The following is a 16,999-nucleotide window of genomic DNA, read 5'->3' on the forward strand; positions in this document are numbered from 1 at the left end:
AGGAAGCGGCTCTATTATTATTTACTACCAGGGTACAGAACCCAAGGAAAAGAAGGCCTTGCAGAGTTGGGAATTTGAATGGCAGTGATTCCTCTGTCTACCTGCCTCTCACCACTCTCAAGATAAATAGGAAGGATCACGAGTTCAACCTGGGAATATTCAGAGCTGAGTCATAGGTGGCCACAGGTCAAGCCAGGCCAAGGGAGGGCAGTGGAAGGACCAGAAGACTTAGGACAGACAGGGCCAGGGGGTTTCTCTACATCTGAACACTTTCTGGCCCGAAGATGTCAATGATGTAATTTTGCGTGATTACCTTTTTGCGTGGGGGCTAGAAGAAAAGGAAAAGGAAACAGTGCCCAGCGTATCTCACACACTTGGTAATATCTATTTTCATTCCACTGGATGGTCCCTATCTTGGATTTATTTCTAACTGCTCTATGTCACAATTTCTGCTTTGCTCTTCATGAAAGTAGTTAGGGCAGAAATCCTAAATAAATACAATAAAATGCTACCTAACGCCTGAATGGTATTGGGTTGAAAAGCATCAAAATATGTCATTACTAAGGGGGTTACCTCATCCTATTAACTCCTCGACAGCTTCTTTGGTCTAACCACAGGTCTGTAAATACCTGGGGTGTTAACAGAAGGTAGGAAGAATAAGAATCTGGCGTTTGTTGCGACCCATAGTGAAACTTTCTAGTTTCCCCCTCCCCCTGCCCTGCCACACACAGCACAGCATTACACGAAACAGGAAGCTTTGAATCATAATTCTGGTTAAAACATAAGCTATAGTTTATTTCAAAAATGCTAACAGAGTGACAGGAAGAAAAAATACATCCTGGAAGCCTCAATGAAAAAGAATTCTTTGGAAAAAAGGCTAAATTTTCAAAGTAGCAACAAAGCATAGTAGGGAAAGACTACCATTTAGCAGAAAAGCATAAAATAGCCAAGCCTAGAGGAGGCAGTGTAACACAGTAGAGCTAAAGGCAGAGAGATAGGCAGAGAGGGCGCTAGGCAGCATTGATCACCAGGAGCCGGGGGCCTGGGCCTGGCTCTGTACACCACGTAACGGCTGTACGACCTAGAATGAGTCTCACTGGGCCTCAGTTTCTTCCATTGCAAAATGAGACAGTTGAAACAGATGATCTCAAAAGATCCTTTCCAGCTTAGAAACATTCCTTTATGAGCATATCTAATTTTTTCCTGCCGCAATTATCATACAATCAGAGCAGCTAGGACTGGCTGGGCATTTTCATGATTCTCATTCTCCATCTACAACTGTGTGAAGCAAATATTATCACAGCCTTTTGCATATTTTAATAGTAAAGGTCAACATTCATGGGTGCTTAACAAATGCCAGGCAGTGTTCAAAGGCTGTATATGTATGTATTAACTCGCTTCATCCTCCCAATAATCCTATGAGTAGGTATGATTATTATTATCCCCATTTTACAGACAAAGAGGGTGAGGCACAAAGAGATAAAATAACTTGCCCATGGCTAGAAGTGACAGAGCCAGGATACAACCCCAGGGAGTCTGTCTCCAGAGACTACACTTGACCCCAGATGAGACCACTGAGGCTTTCGAAGTTTAGGTGACTTTGGCTACCAACTGACAGAGCTGGCTTCAGCTCTAGATGTATCACATTCCCCGTGCTCCTTCCACAGCCATAGGCTTGGGAGGGAACGGCTGGTTCTTAGAGAAAACTTTTCTGAAAGATTGCTTTTGATTATTTTGAGTAATAGTATAGGGCCACCCGCCCCCGCCACCTATTCCACCCTGCTGAGGAGGTGTAGCAGGGCAATGGTGAAGAGAGATGAAGAATTCATTGCTTGTACATGCCACAGGTGAGACACTGTGCCAGACAGAGAAAAACCGGGGTGAGGGGTGGTGGGGGGACTCCACTTCTTTATTCCTGTTCTAACAGCATGGTGTTTGTTCGAGAGTCACGCAGATGCTAACGTTTGGGTCAACAGGCAGGAGCGGATGGCTTTCCCTAGGAGGTGGTGGTCCTACTATCGAGCCGCACAGCCATGCAGACTTCACAGTGAAGCTCTGTCATCAGCTCACTGACTGCTGTGTCATGCTCCCCCGGCCTCGGGGGTTAGCCAAATCACCAGAAGGTTACAAATACCCTGTGATGTGCTGGGAAAAAATCTGCAAGGTTGAAACATAGTTCCTTTGGATCTGAAGCCAACAAAACAATTGCTCATTGCAACTAGCGATTTTATTACCATTTTCCTCTGCCTTATTTTCACGCTTACCCTGACATATTTTGCCACCTTACCTTATTATGTAACTCCAACATTAGATGAAGTGTAATTTCCCCATTTTTGTACAATCTCCTTGTCCCCATTCTCACGTCCAAAAGAGTTTTGGGAGTCAACAGGAGAGAGGGGCAAAAACTACAAGAGTACTCGAGAAGTATTAAGAGCAAAAAACTGCTCTAACTGAACCCTCAGGGGCTTTGTTTCTTTTTTTTTAATTTAGAGGTAGAGGGGTGTACAGAACGGCTGAAGCCCACTCAATTCACTCCTTGGGGGTGTTACTTTATCTTATTTTCAAATAACTTCTGATTCTAAAAGTAGTACATATTCATTGTATAAAATTTGGAAAATAAAGTTATAAAAAACGAAGAAGCAATAAGTGCCTCATACTCCCTGGAGATAGCCACTTTAACAACTTGACCTCATTTCCTTCCATTCTGTATTTATGGTCACGGTCATAGGTGTATATGTGACATGAAACACACAGACACACACATAAACCCACACTTCAATTAAAAAGATAGACATGGGATAATCTCATATTTTCCCATTATATCATGAAGATTTTCCTCAGCATTAGTCTTGATTTTTAACGGCCATATATTTCACTCTGTGGACGTGCCATAATTTACTTACATTCCCTTACTATGGAAATTGTGTCTTCAGTTTTTCACTATTATAAATACCTTAGTATATAAAGCTGTGCACATATATCTGATATTTCCTTCAGAAATTATCCTTTTTCAAATCAACAAGGAATTCATGCTATTTACAGAAAAATGGGAAGATAAAAATAAAGTCAAGTGTAATTACTTTTTTTTTAATACTTTTGTGTATATCCCCTCAGACTTTTCTTCAAATTACACATACACGGGCACAAACACATATATTAAATGGAATCATACTATTGCTAATAAAAAATAACAGTTACTAATAACTAACAACATGGTAACTATTATTAGTAACTGTTATTTTTAACACATAGGGTTATTAGTTAGGCACTGTGATTTTCTCGTTTCATCCTCCCAGCCACCTCATGTGTTAGCTCAGCGGTTCCCAAACTTGTCTGCACACTGGAGTCACCTGCGGGGATTCGAAAATCTTGAGCGCTGCATCTGGTCCTGAGAGATTCGCATTACTCGGACAGGGTGAGGCGTGAGCTTGGGAGGGTGTAAGAGAGCCCCAGGTGATCCTAAGAGCATACAAGGAGGGACTACTAAGTCCGCTTCTATTTTACCCTCTGTTACTGATGTGGCAGTTGAGGAACACTAAGGTTAGTGACTGCCCGACATCACCCAGCTGATAAAGATGTAGCTGGGATTTGAATCCAGCTCTAAGCCCAGAGCCCAGACTTTTAACTATTGAAAATTTGGGATCTGCTTTCGCCCCACCACCACCCATTCAACATCATATTGTGAACCTATTTCTAGGTTAATAATAGAACGCTACATTATCATTTCAGTAACTAGAGTAGTCCATCGTATCGATGCATCAGAATGCAAGTGTCACCATTTTTTCCCACTATAGAAAATGGTGCAGTTACTGTCCTTATTGATACATTTTTGTGCACATCTTTAATTATTTCCTTAGGATAAATTCCAAGAAAAGGAATTGCTGGGTCAAAAGGTAAAAAAATATTTTAAAGCTTTTGGGGGCTGGCCCCGTGGCCGAGTGGTTCAGTTCACGCGCTCCGCTGCAGACGGTCCAGTGTTTCGTTAGTTCGAATCCTGGGCGCGGACATGGCACTGCTCATCAGACCACGCTGAGGCAGCGTCCCACATGCCACAACTAGAAGAACCCACAACGAAGAATACACAACTATGTACCGGGGGGGCTTTGGGGAGAAAAAGGAAAAAATAAAATCTTTAAAAAAAAATATTTTAAAGCTTTTGATAAATATTGCCCAACTGACATTTCCACCAGAAGTATGTGAGAAAGTCTGCTTCCGTGTCCTTGCCAACACAGTTTTGTCATTTCTTTTTAATCTTTGCAAATTTTACTGGAGGAAATGGTATGCCATTTTAGTTTCCCTTTCTTTCACTAGTACTGAGAACATTTCTTCTTGTTTATTGGCCTTTTGGATTTCTTCTTTTATGTATTTTCCTATCCCCGTCCTTTGTACATTTTTCTAGTAAAATACTTGTATTTTTCTTATTGCTCTGTAAGTCTTACGTATTAAGGATAATGAGTCTTGTTCCAATTGCTTCTAGTTTTCTCATTAACTTTATTTATGGTTTTCAGCCAAAATTTTAAGTTTTCATATAGTTGATTATATTAAGTCTTTTTCTTTATTACTCCACCTTTGATGTTATGCATATAAATACCTTCCCTACCTCAAGATTATATATTTTCCTATGTTTTTTAGATCCTTTATCATTCCTCTTCTTCATTAAAAACCTTTTTTTTTTTTTGAGGAAGATTAGCCCTGAGCTAACATCTGCTGCCAATTCTCCTCTTTTTGCTGAGGAAGACTGGCCCTGAGCTCACATCTGGGCCCATCTTCCTCTACGTCATATGTGGGATGCCTACCACAGCATGGTGTGCCAAGCGGTGCCATGTCCGCACCCAGGATCCGAACCGGCGAACCCCGGGCCGCTGAAGCAGAACGGGCGCACTAAACCGCTGCACCACAGGGCCGGCCCCAAAACTTTGAATTCTTTAGTGCAGCAGTTCCCAAACAGGATTACACATCAGAATTCCTTACAGAGCTTCTTTAAATGCTCAGTTCTTAAGACTGGATCACAGTTTAGGAGGATGAGACCTGAGCAGGAATATTTTTAAAAGCATCACAGGCAATTCTGAAGCATCTCCTCCTTTACTGAGAAACACTATGTTAATCCTCCTAAATTTATGTCGGTGTCATTTTTCCAAATTACTTCAGCACATTTGTTAAAGAAATAATTTCATGAATTTGAAATGCTACCTTTCTCCAGTTGGTAAGCTCCATGAAGGCAGAGATCATACCTGTTTTTACTGATCACTGGATCTCTGGGGCCCTGCATAGTGCCTGGGGCACAACTGGTGCTTAATAAACGTTAATTGAATAAATAACACCTGACAACACAAGTCTCCAGCCTCATCCCACCCCAAACTGGCTTGTCTTCTCTTCAATATTTTCTTGACCATTAGGCCAATAAAACTGATGCCATTAATGATGACCCTGAGTTATCCAAAACATTAAGTGATGCCCAGTACACTCTGTTTAAAGTGGCCAGGAAATGTATTAGAGGGCTCCATCAAATAAAGTCAAAATCTTCAAGGTGGCCATGTTTGAGAGGTATGGGAATGCTCATCCAGTTCTTCGTGGAGGAACCAGACAGCACTGACCGGAAAGGCTCAGTGGACTTGGCTTCCTCCCGCTCTCAGAGTTCCTCAGCTAGCTCCAGAGACTGACTTGGAGCTTGCTGGAGCTGAGGCTAGACCCACAAACTCCCTCTTCCACTAGCTCGTGGAAAGAAAATTGGAACAGGAATCAGAAGACCTGGGTTTTAGTCCTGTCACTACTATCACCCTCTTTGACCATGGGTATGTCACTTCACCTCTGGGGCTTGAGCTAGATGTTTTCTAAGGATCTCTTCAGATCTCCACCCCTACCTAAAGACCCAAACAGACTACCACGGGGCAGGGCTTCCAAGGACAACCTGAAATTCCCTCCACAGAACAGAGGCCCTGTCCCACCCCAGGCTACAGCAAAATAACAGTGATAATTGTAGTAGTAGTGGGAACAACAGCAGCTATTGCTTAATTTTACTATGCACTTATTATATGGTAGATAATATTCTAAAAGTCTTACTACTAATAATAATGGCACACACTTATATGGCACTTACTATGTTCCGAGCGCTTTGCATATATTAACTCAATTAATCTTCACAACAACCCTATTATTATCCCCATTTTACAAAGGAGGAAACTGAGACACAGAGATGTTAAGGGACTTGCCCAAGGTCTCACAGCTACCAAGTGATGGATCCAACAGGGTTGAACCCAGACTCATACTTTTAACTACTATACCCTATTGCCACTGACACTATCGTCGTCCTATGCTTCTCACTTCAGAGGGTACACAAAATAAGGAATAAGTTGCAATCACTTATATGGAATACTTCCCTCTTCACTAATGCTAGAAAAATTAGAAAAATTTACTTCAATGTGATTTCAAGCAGATCAGATTTCAGGGCCTGAGATAGCAAAATATGTTATTTATTAAGAAAATACATTTGATTAAGAATTGTTATCCACTAAAATGTTTTTATTATAAAACAAATAAATCATTAACTACTAATGGCATTTCCATTAAATGTAGAGAAAAAACACAAGCTCTTTATGCATCATTAGGAGCAAAACTTTCAATCCCCACCTGCACAAACTTCAGTCCCATACTTTCAGAGCTGTCTTTTACTCATCAACCTGACAGTCCACAGGTGTCTCAAAACAAAACAGGCCAAACCCAACTCAGTACACTAACTTCCCACCATCCCCTTGCCCTTCTCACCTCCTACCATGTTCCGCATCCCAGTGAACAGCACACTGGCCCCAGGCACCCAAATTGGGTGTCAACCCAGGCTTGGTTCCCCCCCCAATCCAGTCACAGAACATTCCTAGAATTCATCCCATTCTCTCTATCCTTGCTGCCCCTGCTTCTGCTCAGACCCTCATTATCTCTTCCCTAAACCACTATACCAAAAACCACCCAACTGGCTCTTGGCTTCCTTTCTCTCCAGCTCCAACTCAACCGCAACGCTGCTGCCAAAGTAATCTTTCTAAAACAAAATCTGATTATGTTACTTCCCTGTTTAGAATCTTTGTCTTCAGGATAAAGTGTAAAATCCTTCCTAGAACATACAAGGTTCTTTGTTATCTGGCCTCCGACTACCTTCCCTGCTTCATCTGAGGTCGTGCCCCACACATCTCACACGAGACAAACAGAGCAACTTGGAAGTTCCCAAACAGTGCTTCTCTGTCTGCCCAGAATGCAATTCTCTCATTTGCCCATCTGGCAAACTCCCACTCATTTTTTTCAGACCAGCTCAAAACTCAGAGTTCATCATGCTTTGCTCTGGACTTCCATTGCATTTTGCACCTCTCGCTATCGTAACACTGATCCAACACAATTATTTGTCTATATGTCTGTCTTTCCCTTAAGACACAGAACCCTAGCATAGGTATTCATCTCTGTATCCTGTTTGTTGAGTGAAAGAATGTCTCAGGATTTAAACGAGAATATCTAAACTGCTCCTGACAAATGCCCATTGTGTGAGTCAAAGCAGGCATACAGGCCGAATCCCATTTCAACAAATATCTTTAAACTGACAATCCTCATACATCAAAAATACTTGTTACATGTGTGTACCTACATTCTTGAAGCCATTACCAACAGGAGACAGTTTTAAAAGATCCATTAGACCACCAACAAACCTACCTGGTGAACATTTCTCGATATTCGAGCTCTTTCCTTCTACTCCATCTAAGTGGTCCTTAACCTTTTGTGGGTCACAGACCAATTGGGGTAGTGTCTGTCTATCATCTCTTAAACCCACACTCCCTTTTGATAAACAAAAATCCCACACACCCCTGGAGATTCTGATACTCTCCCAAAAGGCACAATCCTCAACCTCACCAAAAATAAAAAATAACTTTGTATGTGATAGGAATTTACAGGTTCACAAGAGATGTCATCCCTCAGGCAAAATATCATTGAGCTTTGCTCTTGGGGGGTTCATAGTATTAAAGGAGGCATTTTCCTTCTATCACCAAATATAAACATTATAACATTAAGTATGCTTCAAAGTCTTTATTGGGAAGAGGAAGCCAGGGAAGTGCTGACATCTGTCTCCCCCACCCTTGAGAACCTTATGACAGAAATTTGCCGGAAACAAATGAAAAACACAAATATAAAAAATATCCTCCATTTCCTCACATATAACCCTCACAAGCACATGTTCAAACAAAGGGAGTTCTTTGAAAATGCTTCTGGCACTACATTTTCCTGTTACTCCCCCACCCCTACCCCCACTTTAAAATAATTTGAACTTCTAGCTAGCAGCAATTTCTTTTAAACTAATATGCTTTGTCCTTGTGAAGACAAAGGGTTAAATTAAAGAAACAGCTGGCTGCCTGCCACTGGCTTGGGGGGTTGGGTAGGGACGGAGGATAGAGAAGGAGGAAAAACCAGTTAGAGAAATAAGTGCCAATGTCTTACCCTGCCACATGGCCATCTTGATCCTATCCTCTCCCACGTTGGGACCACAGGCTCAGAGCTTCCCAGGGCCCCCCAGTTTTGGAGGGAAGCTTGACTTGGACGTAGATGGAACAGCAGCTGTGGGGCCTTGCTTTCTGCAAGATGCTCCAGCCCTGAACCTGAAAATGTAAACAGAAAAATGAATACCTAAATGAAAAAAAAACATTTCCGATCCTTGAAAATTATCTCCTGTCCCTCTCTGAACCTCTCTTTCAAAGATATGCGGACGCAGGCAGTGTCAAGTTTCCCTGAGCAGCAAGGCATCACTGAAGACAGAATGGGGAGACCTAGAGTCAGTTAATACTGCCACTGAGTGCGGTCCAATTCAGCACGAATCACTGGATCTTCCGTACATGGGTTTTGGAAGCTCAAAGGATGGGGGGTTGGATGAGATAACTGTTACACGTCTTTTCTATCTCGAAGTTTCACGCTTTGGAGAATGAAGAATGGCATAATATCCAGTGCCTGTCCCAATCCCCCAATTTTACATTAAAAAATAGTAGAAAGAGAGCAAATTTTGTGACTAAAGTTTTAAAATAGATCTTGTATAGGAAAAGAAAAGAAAGGAAGCATGATAAAAAGTCAAGAGCGATGCCCTCTGGGCTATGGTTCTTCACCTCCGCTTCGTTATACTTCCCCACACTTTGCCAACGTCCTATAGGGAGCACACATTGCTTTTATAATCTGGGGGGAAAGGAAGAAAAGGAAAAGAAAAGTGTAAAAATAATACTAATTTAAGTAAAACTAAATTAATTCAGCTAATTCCTATTTTTAAAACGTCAAATTCAGTCTTAGTACAATACTATTGGCAAGGATACGAAAGGCACCAGAAATGGGAGAAAAAAACGAATCATCTGACTACTTCATTTGATTCAGAGGTTTAATGTATTAAACACTTTGCTTGTCCATTTAAACAAGTTCTTCATTAATAAACTGGTCTTCCTTGTGTAGCATACAAGCCAATCTGCTTTTTCTAAGAAAAAGTCCTCACCTTTTTGACCTGGTGAACATCGAAGTAGACTGCTATTTCCATAGCTTTTCTACAGGCAACACCTCCGCCCCGAAGTGAAAGCGCTCATACACACAGGCTGAAAGCTAATACGAACTTCAGAGCCATTATTTTGGCCTTCTCTAATGACTTTTTTTTTAAGGACAAAAGTGTGAATGTGTACACTAGTCCTAAAACAGCAATAGAGAAAAGACAATGCTTTGGATACGGAAAGGTTCGCGAAGTCCAAGAAAACTAGGAACTCACAAAGTCCCAGGATGAATTCACCAGGAAAAAACGCTCCGATGGCTTATCTGGAACCTGGAACAGTTTTGGTTTGGCTTTTTTTCTCTCTTTCTTATTTCGCGTACAGTTAAATAGTACTGATCCGCGCCTGGTGAGACCAGACGAAATTTAACATCTCTGAAGTCAAACCCGGGTAGTTGCTAATAAATGTATGAAGTTTATGTAAAGCAGATTCTTTCTGGCTTTTTATGCTCTACACTTCTAGATTTCCCTCACTTATTCGGGGTAGCTTACAGTGACGTTATCACACGGGCATACGTACAACTTCACTTGGCACTCCAGGAAACTGATTTGCTCTGAAACGTTAATAAAGGTAACGCGCATCAATGCGAAGGTAAAGCTTTCCCCTTGGGGTGAAGGCGCTCAAGCGCCGGCCCCGGAAAGTCTGGAGAGAACCAGCCACCCGCGTTAAGTGGGAAAAGGAAAACTCGCAGCAACTACTTTTCCAAGAGTTTGGAGTCCAGTTCGCTAAGACCCACACAAACCTGCGAGTCCAGAGCAGGAGGGAGAAGAACGGGGCCTCGACAGAGCTTTACCAGCCAGAGCCACCCAGCCTCAGTCCTGGAAAGGGGACGCCTGCAGCTAACCTCCCCCATTCAAAAGCTGGGCAGGCTTGGCGCTGCTCCGCGAGAAAACTTCGCTGGGACAGCGCAGGGACCCTTGCTCGGAGAACAGGGCTGGGCTCCCGGGAAGATGCCGCCCTGCACTGGCTAGAACTAGCCGGTCTAACACCTCCGAGTGCCAGGCGGCGCCGGCCGGGCACGGGGAACCCCCACCTCCAGGGGACAGAGGCAGCAGGGGAGCGCTTCCCCTGTGTCGTTGCGCCCAGGGGGTGCTCCGGAGGTGGGCTGGGGGCCAGCGGCCCGCGAACGACCTGTTGGAGAAGGGACAGCCCATCTGTCTTTACCTGTCGCCGAGGTCAGGAGCGGCGGAGCCGGTGGCCGCCGCTGGCGGGCCGAGCGCTCAGTTGGCTCTGGCGTCTAGGACACCAAGTTGAGTTAGCGCCCCACGTAGCCGGCAGAGCTTCATTCACAGCCCAGCCGGGAGGAGGGGGAGCGGAGCGGGCGCGCGGCTCATGTGACAGGCGCCTCGCAAGTATCGGCCAAGCACAGCCGACGTCTGCGCGTGCGCGGCCGGCCAGCCCTCTCCCAGCGCCTCGGCCAGCCCAGGAGGGGTGATGCCAGCCGGGGAGGCGGCCAGGCGGAGGGAGCAGCGAAAAGGAGGGGCTGGGAGGAGTTTCCGAGTGCGCAACCGCAATAGGTCGGCCCTGCTCGCTGCCATATTTAATGAGGACTGGGCGGATCCTAACCCAGGGCTGGGCGTGTCAATAGCTTTTGAAAAAGAAACGCTCCATTATGTTTCCTTGTTTCAATCCTGCGGTACGGTTTTTTGGTTTTGTCCTTAGAATGAAACTGTTTATCCTGAGCTTCTGGCCCACAGAATAATTAGTAGCGGGAATCTAATACTAATTACAGTATTACGTATTTTAAGCCTCTAATTATATGCCAGACACTGTTCTAAGCCCTTTACTTTTTTCATCTCATTTAATGTCCACAATAACCCCACCAGGGTACGTACTATTATTTCTCAACTTTTATTCATAAGAAAACAGAGGCACAGAAAGGTTACGTAACTTGTCCGAGCTCACATAATAGTAGAAGTAAGAATAGTGATCGAATAGAGTGGTGCTTGTTACAGCCAATTTGATCCTCATTGCAACACTGGAAACTCTACAGTATTGTCTCTATTTTAATAATTGCAAAACGGAGGCTCAGAAAAGCAAATATCACAGGACGAGCAAGTGGTAGAGCTGGGATTCCAACCTAGGCCTGCCTGACTCCGAAGCCCTTGCTCTAGGGCTGGAAGAAACCGCCCCTAGTTTTACAAAAGGGAAAACAGGCCAGCGGCTGCGTTAATTTACTTAAGATGATCCAGCAAATTAGTTATTGGCTGCGCTGAGACTGAAATCCATATTATCAATCCGGATAATCTAACTAGAACTCCAGTACTCTAATTCTGAGTCTACTGTACTGAACAATTTTGAATACGTATTTTGGGCAAGCTAAGTGGTCAGGGATACAAAAGCTGTATTCTAGCCAGGTCAGCATAAGGCCACCAAGAACAAATCTGTAATCCGAAAAGTTAGGCTTTTTGACCCATTGCAATGAGGGAGACCACACAGCAGAGAAAGCGAGGGGCATCTCACCAAAGAGAAAGAGCCATTATTAGATTTGGGGGAAGGGTGGAGTTTAGGTGAATTTTAAACAAAGCATTGTTTTGGTAAGCTTAAAGCAGGGCTGTGTGAAGGGGTCAACATCAGGTCTGGACTGCAAAGTGAACCCAGAGTCTTGTTTCCTTGGGAACCACAAAGTAAAGCTAGATGTGGGATGTGTGTCCAGATACCCCTTATCTGGAGCTCTGCACCTGGTTTGGAAATCAAGGCTGCTTCTCTGTGTCTGAAAAACTTATGTCCTCCAGACAAATGGGGGATGTTTTATTCTCACTGATATGATTTCAAGCAGCAAAGTCTCTGATAGTCTGTGATTGTAGAGAACGAAGTTTCTCAGTGAATAAAAAAACATGGTGGTCATTCAAATAAGGGGGTGGTTATCCCCTAACAGCTGCAGCATGTCTTTGGGAGAAATATTGTTCCCTGTTAAATTTGCAGCTGGCTTTATCTGTGTCTGTTATTCCAGCCTGATGAATGGCCAGATTTTTGCTTTCTCTGTCCAAGCTAATTTTTCCTTTCTCATCTGGTAGCATTTAGTCTCTGCCTTCAGGCACTCACGGTATGGGGGGGAGAGATGCCCACAAGTAACTAGAAAGAATCGGAGCGGTTTGGGCTACGTCTTCTGATAAAGGTAAATCCAAGTGGAGGTAACACCTTGTGCAAATTTGTGCAGGCAGGAAATCACATATGAGGACCTGTGACTAGTCCTGCATGGTTGAAGCTTAGGGTAGGGAAGTGTAGGGGAGTTGTGGGAGATATAATCAGAAGGTAAACTGAGGCTCAATTTTGGAGGATCCTGAGTGTTGGACTGAGACTTGTGCTTAATTCAGAAAGTGATTGAAAAAGAATTAAGGTTTTTGAGCAAAGCAATCTCTTCATTGGAACTCTTCTTTTTGTTCAACTGACATATAATTGATATATAACATATTAGTTTCAGGTGTACAACATAATGATTTGATATTTGTATGTATTGCAAAATGGTCACCACAATAAGTCTAGTTAACATCTGTCACTCTTCTATACGAAGGTAAATATGGGGTCATTGTTCAAGGAGAGGTTGGTTTGTTTGCTTTGTTTGTTATTGCAGGATAGGAGAAACCAGAACTTATTTGTAGATTGAGCAAGAAGAGCCACTGGTGAAACAAATTGAAGACTCAAAAAGGAGGGGATAAATAATGGAGTAGGATACTGTGGACGTACAAATGAGATGCAAAATACAAGCTAACCTTGGAAAAGACTCCTCTTCTTCTGAGACAAGAAAAAAGAGTTGAAGGGTAGCAATAGTTGGAAGCAGACTTGTCATGAAGCCTCCTCTGTAGACAAGCATATTGGCTTTACTTGGAATATAGCTTTGTTTGGGAGAGTTTGGGCGGGAGTGATTTATGGCGAGCGTGAGAGGGCTGCAGTACACCAACATTACCACTTGGTGTCGCCACTGACCGGTGACAGCGCGGAGGGCCCCTGTTGGGGATTTTAGGACTACGTTTCAAAAAAGAACATTTTATCTTTTGCGAATTGCAAAACAAAACAGTTATGAGACTGGGCTCTGGAGTCAGACTGCCTGGGCTCAGAACCAACCAGACTCAGATGCTTGCTAGCTGTGTCACCTCGTTTAAGTTACCCGATTTTACTCTCCTACAGGTTTCTTATTTGTAAAATGGATAAAGATAAAACGTATTAATCGATGTAAAACGGGTAGAAAAGATTAAATGCTCTATCAATGTTAGCTAGTATTACTATTGAGGATGATAAAGAAGGCTCGTTCAGCCTTTGGATCCCCAAGTTTCAGGAGGTATTTATGTGGTAAGTAGTAAATGTCTGTACAAGACCTGCCCAAGTGAAGCGGTTAGTGTGTGGTGCTAATGAGGCAAAGTTAATAATTGAATCGAGAGGTCTAGATTCTGTTAACTCTGTTCTCTCCCCCATGAGAACCTTAACCAGGTGTCCTGTACGTGTGTGCACATGGTCACAGTGGAATTGGCCAAAAGAGTGTAGATAGGTCAACATAAATGAGTCCTCTGCTCTCCTCCCCCTTCCTTGGAAAACATTGCAAACATGTTCCCACTCCCCCCACAGTGGTCAACAGACTTTTGGTCAAAAGCCAGTTCAGGCCTTACAAAGCAAAGAGTAAACACAATGTGATTTTAAGAGTTAATTACAAGGAAAGAATAAAACGGTGAGTTTCTCTGTGTAATAAAAGATAGCACTTTAGAGTTAATTTTGCAAAAGAAAAACCTCCAGAGCAGTAAATCATGGTGGCACCTAAACTGTCATGTCTAAAGAAGCTTTATCTTTAATTTTGAAATTGTCGTTGCAAATAGGGACTAAAATACTTACATGAGTACACAGCCATGTAAAGTAGTAACTGAATGTTTCTGGTATTGTTCTTATTTATTGGTTCCACATTTTTTGGAGCCCTTACCATTGTGCCAGGCACTATGTTAGCCCCTAGGAATACTGGTTTTAAAATAAAATATCTGGGCTGCACAAGGAATGCCTAGGATAGTTCTAGAAAAATAGGACAGAATAAAAGGAAGTGAATAAAGTTCTCCAGCTCAGGGTATCTATTGAGAGAGTAGGTGAGGAAATTCTGAAAATAGAGTGATTTAGGATCATTTGCAATTGCCCTATACCTGGAGAGCTGAGTATCAAAATTAACAAATGGCTTCTATGCCAATAATGGTAGCTAACCTCATGATTGGAGAAATACTAATGAAAACTACAGTGAGATACCATTGGTAAAGTATAAAAGTATTGATAATACACTGTGTTGACAGAGCTGGGGGAGAGTCCTCTCATAAACTGCTTGGGGGAAGGCAGTTAGTCAATTGAGAGCAATTTTGCAATAACTATAAAAATTACCAATACTTGAGACTTTGCTCTCAAAATTCCATTTCTAGTAATTTCTCCTCCAGTTATGTTTACATAGGTGTAAACTGTTGTGTGTTCAAGATTATTCACTCTAGCATTGTTTGTAATAACAAAAAATGAGAAACAGCCAGATATCCATCAACAGAGGACTGATCAAATAAATAATGGCACATCCACCTAATGAGAAAGTTCTTTATGTATGTATGTGGAAAATTTTATGGAAAAACCAAGATGTGGAGCTGTGTACTTCCTCAATTTTGTGCCGTGGAAGTGTATTACCTATTCAATTATATATCTTAAAAAGCAATATAGAAAACTTTTGAATAGCCTGTCAAAGATAGTGTTTAGGTTGAAGAGCCAGTTGGTTAGCTTACGGCCTTAGTGCTAGCTGAAGAAAGACCCCGTTAGCCTGTGAGCATGTATTATAAAGTCTATGATATGCAAACACAGTCTTTATAGTTCTCTGATCGGGCCCAGCATAATTTTTGACAAATGGTTTTCATGAGAAATTTTACTTTTTAGAAATCCCTTATCACATTGCCCTGTATTTGAGAGTAGTCCGATTCTCTCTAGATTAGAGCTGCTAGTATTCTCAGGGAACAAATGTGAACGTTTGTTTAGCGAGTGGTTTTGAGGCTTTGCAGATCTCTCTGTCATCTGTAAGTCCATCCAGCTCTGCACAGCCTTCTGTTCCATGAAGGGGTTGAAACATGTGGAATGTGGCAGTGTGATACCTGTTCACCCACTAGCGTGAGAGCTCTTTGAGGGCACAGACCGTGTCCTACACTTCCTTTATATTCATCACAGCAGGGCTCTTCAAATCATTTGTGAGGAAGGACCATTTTCCCCCAAATCCATCCTGTACCGATACTTTTATAAAATACAATAAAAATGAATTACTAGAAAAATGAAATCAAAACAAAAACATACAAAATACAAGCCCAATTCTTCTATGATTATATTCAACAGACATAAAATTACTCTGTCAAATTGTTGTTAAGGTTTTGAAGCATTTACTCTCGGTTTCTCGTCGTGGACCAGTAATAAACAGTTTGTGGACTGGCACTGGGCCATCGACCACACTTTGAGTAGTACTGTCTTACAGCACTACCACAGTGCCCAGCTCATTGTAGGCGTTCGACAAATGCTGGGTTTAATACATCATCAGTATAGAGTTTTCTACCTTGTAGAGTGTTTTCACATCTCTTTCTCCTTCTATCCTCACACTACCTACAGAGTTAAGTGGAGCAGATTGTGTCATTCACATTTGACAGAAGAGGAAGTTGAGGCATGCGGATTAAGTGATTTGCCTGGTCTGAAACAGCGACTTAGTGTCAGAACCCAAATTAGTCTCTGCCTCCTATTGCATTTTGTGGCAGTGGCCTAAGAAAGCCCTCCAGTCAAAGAGGGCTTCCAAAGAGTTCCACCAAGTAGAAAAAAGAAAACCTGCCTTAGGCTTTCCACATGACAGCAGGTTGACAGGGTGGCGTAATAGAAAGAGCAGAGACTCTGGAATCAGAAACCCTGTTTGGAATCCAGGCTTGAGCAAGAGGTTTTACCTTTGAGCTGTCTCCTTATCTCTAAAGTGGGGATAATAACAGCTTCTCCATAAACTTGTGCTGAGAACTAAATGGTGAGTGTAATAGCCAGGCACGTAGTTCAGAAAGAATTGTTATTATTAATATTAGGCTCAGTTTAGAAAGCCTGCATTGAAGGGCTGGCTCTGTAATCTAATCACGTGGAACGCACGCCATCTTCTGGTGAAGTAAAGAACATGGCTCTGGGAAGACAGCGTTGCTTTCTGTAGGAATGAGCTCAGTGAATCATGCCCTTCTTGTCTTTCTTAGCTGCTAGAAAGCTTGGACCCAAATGTTTGGCCCACCCATCGCAACTGAACGGTACTTTACAGATTGTGTTTTGTCAACCTCGCCTCTAGCTCCATTTTATTTTTCCTATCTGTATTTTTCTCTTGGCTTAATTATCTCATTTTTTAAGATACTTTTGTAGATCATTTTAAATACCCTTTAGAATATGCAGAATGGTGATTCATTAAACTGAATAAGAATATGAAAAGCATACATTCTAGTTTTGGTTAC

General features: G+C 42.5%; 1 protein-coding gene across 2 annotated transcripts in view; it reads right to left on the bottom strand.

Moving 5' to 3' along the window:
• Window positions 1-10,932, bottom strand: part of CLCN5 (chloride voltage-gated channel 5) — a 143,195-nt gene extending 132,263 nt beyond the window's left edge. The window contains exons 1-2 of one of the 2 annotated variants that reach the window (XM_046673205.1): window positions 10,710-10,932; window positions 8,470-8,627 (exon numbers count right to left, since the gene is read on the bottom strand). In XM_046673205.1, coding sequence (XP_046529161.1) covers window positions 8,470-8,485 — 16 coding nt within the window. In that variant the 5' untranslated portion in view covers window positions 8,486-8,627; window positions 10,710-10,932. Of the gene's footprint in view, window positions 1-8,469; window positions 8,628-10,287; window positions 10,411-10,709 lie in introns of those variants that run through there. The other variant, XM_046673206.1, reaches the window with a different exon arrangement.
• Window positions 10,933-16,999: the final 6,067 nt, after the last annotated feature.

The sequence above is a fragment of the Equus quagga genome, chromosome 10 (assembly GCF_021613505.1).
Source record: "Equus quagga isolate Etosha38 chromosome 10, UCLA_HA_Equagga_1.0, whole genome shotgun sequence".
In the NCBI taxonomy this organism is placed as follows: Eukaryota; Metazoa; Chordata; class Mammalia; order Perissodactyla; family Equidae; genus Equus; species Equus quagga.